The sequence below is a fragment of the Oreochromis niloticus genome, linkage group LG20, assembly GCF_001858045.2.
Source record: "Oreochromis niloticus isolate F11D_XX linkage group LG20, O_niloticus_UMD_NMBU, whole genome shotgun sequence".
NCBI lineage: Eukaryota > Metazoa > Chordata > Actinopteri > Cichliformes > Cichlidae > Oreochromis > Oreochromis niloticus.
This window is the reverse complement of record NC_031984.2, coordinates 11,836,891-11,845,640: the sequence shown is the minus strand read 5'-3', so window position 1 is coordinate 11,845,640 and position 8,750 is coordinate 11,836,891. Positions and strand designations below refer to the sequence as shown.

The following is an 8,750-nucleotide window of genomic DNA, read 5'->3' as shown; positions in this document are numbered from 1 at the left end:
GGATGAACTAAGTGGTTCTTGTTTGGCTAACTGCACCGAAACGGAAAATCCACCTGTTAGCTGTAATGTTAGTGTTTGTAGAATACTTTATAAATGAGAACAGTGTATGTCAACCGTTTTTACTGTTCCCTATAGTTTTTAATTGTTAAACATTATTGAAGGCATATGTTTGAATGGACCATGGGTGTTTAGTAGCTCTGCTAAGGAAAACAACAAGAATAGTTATAGGGGAACGTGAGAGACGGGAAGACAAAAGACAACACGAAGGACAAAAATAAATGTAGAAATGAAGTATCAGCTGAAAAGGAAACATAACATTCAAAAATGGAGCTGAACCGTTAAACTAACGAGGAAGACTGAAACAAAGCAGCAAAGACCAAGGAAATGTTGACATTTTAGAAACTGAAGGTGACCTTTATTGCAAAGGGGAATTTTACGGAGTCAGAGAGTGACACTGAACATGGCCTTTCCAAAGTAACATTTTATATTACGGTTTCAATATAAAAGAAAATTAATTGTATTTAATGAATATTTTCTTATGGCACCCTTTCGTTATATACTAGAGTGAGCCTGGTCCACAGTGGAAACGCGCAGACCTGCCATTTACACTTATGGCCTCTCTGAAGTAAAAAATAGCGCACAGCACTCCATCAGCGGACGTGCCGTGTTTCCATTAGATGACAGTCAACCACCCGGTGACTCAGGGCTCAGCCACTCCCGATGGCAGCCCGGCCCTCCGCTCCTCCTTGATCTTCCTGAATGGACAGCCACGCTACCTACTGTTCACGCCTCCCTCTGTCATCTCCCTCACTACTGCTTCACCAACGACCCGCTGCAGCTTTATTGTGGAGTGATTAACCCGGGCCGATCGGTGCACCACGCAACTTAAAGGATCCATCCGAAGTAAATCACTGCTCACACCACGGCCCAAGCTTGCCTACCAACCGGGTCCTTAAATATCACCTCACTACCTGATTGGGACATTGTGTCCTTTTTAGCGCAATGACAGCCAAGCACCGGAAAGCGAAAAACAACCACAAACATGAAGATAACATATTCAAAAATGAAGTTATGGAGACAGAAGTTCGCCCTGGAGGGAATAACTACACACTTCTATTGGTTTTATTTCTGATTTTTGTGATTGGAGGTGCCACCGGAGTGTGGTTCTGTTTCCAGCAGCACCAAACTTTAACCTACTTAACAGACAATCTCATGGGCATACAGATGAAGATAGTGAAACTACAATCCTCCCACGAAGAAATGCGACAATCTGGCAACAAGGTAAGAATATATCCAGTCAGCTAAACCTGCAAGCCACCAAAAGCACCAGATGCACTTATTGATAGCCAACATCTATAATGAACAACCAACCTTATGAATCATATTTTCACGAGATTAGAAAGAAAAAAATCTCTGTACACACACACACACACAGAAAAAATAAAATAAGAAAAGCTCCAGCACACCTTGTCAGTTGCAAGTAAGGAAAGTTAGCTGCAGGCCTCTATCAGATTTCCACATGCCAACAGCCTCACTGGAGTGAGTACAAAACGCTGCTATTTCTAACATCCACACAGCTGCTGACGTTTGTAATGAGGATTATTCTTGACCTACAAATGCAGAGACACTGCCTGTACCAATGACTCAAATGTAAAATAGATCTCTTTTAGTCTCTAGGTTCTGTGGAAAATTCTGTATTGTAATACCAGTCAAGAATATGCCCCCAAAGCTGTGCTGAAGATGCTGCCAAAATAATAATAAACAAGGCAGTAATGAGCCAAGGCTAAATTTAGTCTGTGATTTTGATACTGAACACCAGTTCAGAGTCTCTTTGCAGGCAATCTGAAAGACTGTAGAAAAGCAGAGAGAGAGATGTTGTGTGTGTCTGTCTATATATCTGAAAGGACACACTCTATGTAAGAGATAATTATATTTATAGTTAAACACATTACCATGAATGAAATTAACCTGTTATATCACTGTAAATTTCAGTTTATGACTGCCATGTTCAGCATTTTAGTCTTCTTCCATGTGTTTCAAATTCAATTCATGGCATTCCAAGAAGTATTAAGTACATGTGTACTTCCTTCCCTTAAATATTTCTTCTGTTCAGAAAAGTCAGAGTTGCAGAAACTTTGCACAAGAACAGTTCAGCTAGCTCAGTCTTGTTCGGCAAATATTTTCTGTATGAGTGGTAAATTGTTCTGTCGCTCACAAATGTGAAATGCTTGAGGATGCTGTAAGGAGAAAGCTTAATGGAGAATACAGAAAAGGTTATAAAGAATGCAAAAAAAGACAGTTTTAGCATGACTGCAAATAAATCAATGATCCGAGGTTCATCTCTGTTAAGTGAAATTTCCAAAGTGGCTTGATAAGGCCTGTTAATGCTGAGATTTTGTGTGTGGCTACATATTTCCTTCCTCCAAGCATTTGGTACATTATATTATACTATATTATACAGAATTTAAGCAAACAATGCAATACAAATAAAAGTAAAATTAACAAAAAACTGGTGTTTCTGTGCCTTTAATAGTAACAAAATCTTTTCCCAATAAACATAATTGTAGTCCAGTGACAGTTAAGAGTCTATCAATCATAAAAATAAGTGAGGATAACAGTCCCTGAGCTCGACTCTGTGTCATTCCTGTGTCTTGTTGCAGCAGCACATTTCGGACAACGTGGAGGCCCGACTTAATGCCCTTGAGGAGTCCTATTCACTGGCCCAGAAGCAGGTGGGTATGGCCTTAGCTACAGCCGAACAGCTCAAGACATCAGACCTCCCCGCTCAGGTGCTTTCACTCCACACAGAGATGAAAACCCGCCTGGCAGAGATGCAGCAAGCCACAGTGTCTCTGGAGCAACTGAGCCAGCTGCAGACCATGTTGAAAGGAAAGAGTGAGGAGTTTGAAGATGTTAAAATGAAGGTGGAGGTTTTAGCCACACTGACTGGTGAGCTAGCCCAGAAGGTCGACATCTTGACAGGCGGCCTGGAAGAAGCGGAATCTAAGCTGGAGGAGAAAGTTGGAGAGATTGCCACACTGAGTGCCACCCTGGATAGACAGGCTGCTGTGATGCTCAGACTGAAGGACCAGCTAGACGCCTACCAGACTCAATTGAAGGCTAGCGTGGTCGAAATGACTACTGTCAGGTAGGTGGTGGAGTGGGAAAAAGAGCAGTGGAGAAAATAACTTGCCTCCTCTCACCCATGACTTTATGTTGTCTTTGCCAAAGCCCTGTTGGCTGCCACTGTCTGCAACTCTGTGTTACTCTAGACCAGAGTTGGTAGGCCTCTTTACCACACTGTGAGTTTGCCCTGATCTATGTAAATATTTCTTTTGTATTCATAAGTTTTAAAGCTGAAGTGTTTGCTTAAAATGTAACTCTTGAAGCTTACATAATCATCAAGAGAACGTGGTTCACATGCTATTATTGTCATTTGAGTTTTGAAAAAGAAGTGTTGTTATAAAACGATCGGTATATTTTGTGAGTAAAGCTTCATGAAGGTACGAAATAATGACCAAAAGATCATAAGAGAAATTTATTCTGTCTTCTGTCTTTCAGAGAGTTGTTTGAACATGAACAGTCGCAGCGGCTTCATCAGGCCGGAGTACAGGAGCTTAATGTGGTACGTCACAGTCTGGAGGATCAAAACATAGCAGCCCATAATAACAAAGAAGCCCATCAGATGATCTTATTAATTAAATGCAAAATGTTTAAAAAAAAAAAATGAAAAAGGTAGCAAATCATGATCTTAGCAGTCATGTCGAATTAATGTTAAATGGCCAATAAACAAATCAAATGTGAGTGCCCTTGAATTTGTAATATTTTTTTCTAATTTTGTTATTTGTGTGTTAAGCACAATCTTTTTAGTCCTAACAGTCAAATCTATTAAATCATAATTTTGTTTTGCTTTATTCAGTCAGTCTAATAATATTTTTATGTTAAGTTTGTTGATGTTTATTCATATAGTACAGCTGCAGACACACTATAGTGGTCATCTCTGTGACATGTGATATTCTTAAACCTTAAAGTTTTTTAAACCTGCCACAAGAACCTGAGAACTCATGATTAGGTAAGCAAAATATGGCCTAATAGCTCTCTAAATAAATCAGTCATTAGAACCAGATTAACCAGGCTAGACCAGATTTATCTTTAAAAGGAAAATAAATAACAACTTGAAATACAGTCAGATATCAAGGACTATATGTTAGATTTATTAGTTATCAAAATATGTATATCTAATTATAAGCTATTGCATATAATTAGATTACATTTCAATGGCAGAACATGCTTGACATGACTTAACACACGTGCTGTCAGCACACATGGCCTCTTTACTATTTCTGTTCACTGTGTGCCCATTGGGAACATAATAACATTTTCATCACATTAATTTGAAGAAGCTAATTGCTTGGCATGGATTCCCCAATGGATTTATATCAGCATTTACATTCGTGTGGTGCAGTTTCCTGTTTTGTATATCAGTTAATCACATCACATTCACTGAGATACCTGGATGCCTACATAGCTGAATAGTAAATATTTTGCTCCAGTTATCTGATATGATTTTCCTTATCTTAGTCTGTGGCAGAAACTAAACCTGAGACCAAGCCTCTGGAAAAGACAGAGGGAGAAACAGTTCCTACAACTGAAGAAGAGGCAGAAACCAAAGAGGAAGAGGAAGCTGCAGGAAGTGAAGAAAAAGAAGAAGAAACACCTGTAGAAACTGAAAAAAGAGTAAAAACTGTAGAAACTGAAGAAGAAGCCTTGGGCAGTGAAGAAAACGTAGAAACTGACGAAGAAGAAGAAGAAGAAGAAGAAGAAGAGGAGGAGGAGGAGGAAGAAGAAGAAGCCTTAGGAACTGAAAAAGTAGAAGACACAGACACTAAAGAAGAGACACCCATAGCAGCTGGAGAGGAAGAGGAAGAGGTAGCTGCACCAGCTGAATTAGAAGAAGAAGAGATTCTTTCTACAGCTGATGAAAAAGTTACATCCACCCAAGAGGAAGAAGAGGCAGAGTCTGATGAGCCAGAAGAACTAAATACACAAGATACAGCTCCTGTTGAAAAGGAGGAGTCTGCGACAGAAGAAACTGTTCCTACACAGCAGGCAGAGGCAGTAGAGGAAGATGATGCAAAACAAGAGAAGTCTGTTACTGTATCAGAAGAAGAGAAGGGACACACAACACTGACAGAAGAGGAGGGACACAATGCTGAAGAGCAGATGCCTGAAGAGGAGAACCGGAGAGGTGATGAAGAGGAGGCACCTGAAAGAGAGAAAGGTGAGGAAGAGAGCCTCAAAGCAAGAGATGAGGATGAGACTGTGTTGGAGAAAGAGGAGTCAGAAGATGATGAAAGGGAGAAGTCAGAAGAACACGTACCATCTGGAGAAGAGGAGCAGCTTTGGAAGGCAGTGCTTGAGGCAGAGCAACCAGATGTAGAGGAAGAAGCGTCAGAAGCAGAGGACGAACAGCAGGAAGCAGCAGATGAAGAGGAGAACCATGGTGCAGAGGACCCACAGGAGGCTGATGAAGAAGAGGAGTTTTTAGAATTTGATGCTTTGCCAGAAGACAAATGTAAGATTTCACTTTAGTTTTTGTCATAAATAATGGCTTGATTATCAATCCAAGTTATTAATTGACTATACTGCCTTACTAAAATGTGTTTACAGATATATCCATCATAATATCTTCTGTTTAATGTTTTCACAGAGTGCATACCACCAGGAAGCAATTTCATTCTTTTATGCTATGGACCTATCCATCAAGAAAAGCGGGAGCTTTCTCCGACTACCACCACTGTCTGCAATATGACAAATACTGTTAGAAAGAGTTATTGATCGCTGTTGTCGAGGTGCATTACTCATTTGCTTTCTGAAAGGCACACCTAATCGAAAATTCAGTCAACATGCAGAGCTGAAACCTGTACCTCAAAATCTAACATGGCTCGTTTTTGTAAGGAAATGAGTCATTCAGGGGTTACCTGCCAATAACAGTCTCACAAGCCTTAACCCATCAAATGATTATGTTTTTTTTAAAGAAAAGAAATTCCACTTGTCATAACAATTTCCACTGTTTTCTACCAAGTTAATGAAATAACAAGAAGTCGGTGCATAAGCTGTGACCTTGAAGCCATAAGTAATACCTGTCTTGGTGACAAAGTGTGCTGCTTTTTGTCACTGCCTGAAATGTATCACGAGAAACAACAATTACAGTACTGTAATTCATTGTGTCCCTGATGTTGTTTACACAGGAAAAAAAACTACAAGAAAAATGGTAGAAAATCAATAATATGCAATAACTGAATTAATAAGAGTGTTTTTTTAAGGTATGGCAAAGTTTATTAAACTTTTTTTTTTACTCTTTAAAGAGCATGTTTGTTATTTAGTGTTTAATAACTAGAGCTGTGCTTGCTCTATAGATTTGGTCATTATCTTTTTATTTGCACTTTTTAACTGATTACAATTCCAGCCAGACAGAACACACTGGTGGTATTGTGAGATACAGGGAGGTCAAAAGGTTTGGTCCCGTAACCAAGAGCTCATTATTAATCTGCTGCTTTTTAATCAATAACATTTTAATAAACTTTGTGTGTCTTTAACAAACAATCATAGAAAAACTATGCAACTTTAGAAAAAAAGCTTAATGATGCACCTCAGGGACAAATTGTTCTGCATATGAGGGGTTGGAGCCTGTACTGTGCTTAAGTTACATTTTTAGGACAGCAGAAGTATTCACATGTCATTCAAAGCATCAGTCACACCAACTAGAGAACAAGTTGTCCACAAAGCCAAGAGGCGACTCATTTTATACGTAATATAAAAATATCTTTTGACGAAAGCTCAGTTTTACAATTATGTTGATGTAGTTTCCAGATTTAAATGTTTTTCTGCAGCACACTGACAGCAAAGATGGATTGAGGGAGGAACTAATGTTGGTATTATTAACATGTTTAGCAACAGAAACAAAGCAAGAAACATGATTTCAAATAATGTGAGTTTTCCAATAATCAAAAATATTGTTGCTAAAGTGAGTGTAACCTTCTTGCAAAATATTTTAGTATCTCAAATGTCTTTTTTTCTTCATTTTTTTTAGGAAATTACAAATATGTGTATTCATATTTTACCACTGTGAAATATGTTTCCAAAAAGTGATTTTTACTGTGCATTTTTACAAAAACAACTAAATAAAACAAACCTATAGCGCACTGTTTTTTTTTTTTGTTTGTTTTGTTTTTGTTAAGGTCGTGTTTATTATCAGTATAACAATTATGTTTGTAAAATAAACTCTGGTTCTTTCACTTCTGTATACTTGATTAATTGCTGCTGTGTCAAATTCGGCATGGTCGCCAGGAACACCTCCATCTGTTTCTTATCTTAAACACTTAGGTACACAGGTCTTTGGGCAGTTACACATTTTTTATAATTTTGTCTCTGTACACCACAACACAGGAGCCTCTAAAAATGGAATATTATATATAAAAATGGCTGTAATTCTAAAAGAGTTAATGCAGTACTTTAGTTAAATTACTTGAATTAAAACTAAAAGTTTGGGCTGCAATAACATTTTGATTGTTTGATATAAAACCCATTGTGCAGGTGTACTGAGGAAAAATTCTAATAAATGCCTCATTGTCCAAAAACCTATGAACCTTATTACAATAAGTTATGCTGCTATCAAATATTATCTATGTCCCTAAAACTTAAGTGCATTCTTCTATGCCAGCGGTCCCCAACCCCCGGGCCTCGGACCGGTACCGGTCCGTGAGTCGTTTGGTACCGGGCCGCGAGAGTTGAGGCTCAGGTGTGAAATGTATGGTTTTCAGGGTTTTTATCGGTTTTCAGCGTTATTTTGTTATCGTTTTTATCGTTAACTCGGTTTTCCTGGGTCTTTTCACGTGTGTTATGAATAAATCTTCTTTTTTTTCGGTACCGGCACTAGTTTTATTTTGTTGTATTTATCCGCGACACCTTATTGCCGGTCCGTGAAAATATTGTCGGGCATAAACCGGTCCGTGGCGCAAAAAAAGGTTGGGGACCGCTGTTCTATGCCATATTAGTGCATTAGTGCTTAGTTTTATTAAAAACTGTTGTACAGTACTGGATGACATTATAATGAGCACTGAAACTTTAGTTATTAACACTAAAAAATGTGCACTTAAAATAGTTTTACTCCGCTGTAAAAAGAAATTATGTATCTTTTTGGTTTTCCAGTTTGCCACAAAATGTAACAAAATTCAGCTGAGCACACCAGGGGTCACACCTTTCATCCTTTGTTAAACATGTTTAATATGTAAGTATGCTATCTTGGGTGCAGTGTTTAGGTATAAATCTCCATATTATGCTTCTTTATACTTTTATTCTTCTAAAGGTTCAGGTGAAATATACCTTTGAGCTCATTAAATATTAGTGTTACACAGAAAATTGTAAAAAAGAAAAAGAAAAAAAGAAAAAAAAAATTGATATGGACTGATATGCTGTAAAATACAATAAATATGTATTTTCCACAAATTTCTGCTCTCATTTAAAGTTTTAAAATGTGTTATTTAAAAGAAAAAAAGGATTCCAATACTTCCTGTGTTTTGCTTATATCATTATATCTGTATTCATCTCAGTTTAGCAAACAATCTCATTAGTTACAGGAGCTAAAACCATCATTGTACATTTAGTTATTAAGTTTCTTATGTGTAGACGGGATAAGGTTTAATCCTGAAGTAAGTGGATAAATAAACTAAGGAATGAATAACTAGATT

The 8,750-nt window shown here is 37.9% G+C and overlaps 1 protein-coding gene across 3 annotated transcripts; it reads left to right on the top strand.

Annotated features, from left to right (window-relative positions):
• The first annotated feature begins 550 nt into the window (after positions 1-550).
• zgc:66479 (neurofilament medium polypeptide) lies at positions 551-7,298 on the top strand. Of its 3 annotated transcripts, XM_025901358.1 has the most exons (6): positions 1,238-1,281; positions 2,661-2,732; positions 2,809-3,148; positions 3,562-3,625; positions 4,582-5,575; positions 5,711-7,298. In XM_025901358.1, coding segments are annotated over exons 3-6 (1,398 nt in total). In that variant the 5' UTR covers positions 1,238-1,281; positions 2,661-2,732; positions 2,809-2,810; the 3' UTR covers positions 5,713-7,298. The 3 variants fall into 3 exon arrangements, with proteins under 3 accessions (XP_005448644.1, XP_005448643.1, XP_025757143.1); XM_005448587.3 differs by having other exon boundaries at positions 551-1,281; positions 2,664-3,148; XM_005448586.3 differs by having other exon boundaries at positions 553-1,281; positions 2,661-3,148.
• Positions 7,299-8,750: the final 1,452 nt, after the last annotated feature.

Bases quoted from the DNA above. Each gene is read 5' to 3' on its own strand.
- zgc:66479 (XM_005448586.3), top strand. From the start codon at position 1,003: ATGACAGCCAAGCACCGGAAAGCGAAAAACAACCACAAACATGAAGAT. The intron at 1,282-2,660 runs GTAAGAATATAT...GTCTTGTTGCAG, and splicing joins TGCGACAATCTGGCAACAAG to CAGCACATTTCGGACAACGT. The intron at 3,149-3,561 runs GTAGGTGGTGGA...TCTGTCTTTCAG, and splicing joins GTCGAAATGACTACTGTCAG to AGAGTTGTTTGAACATGAAC.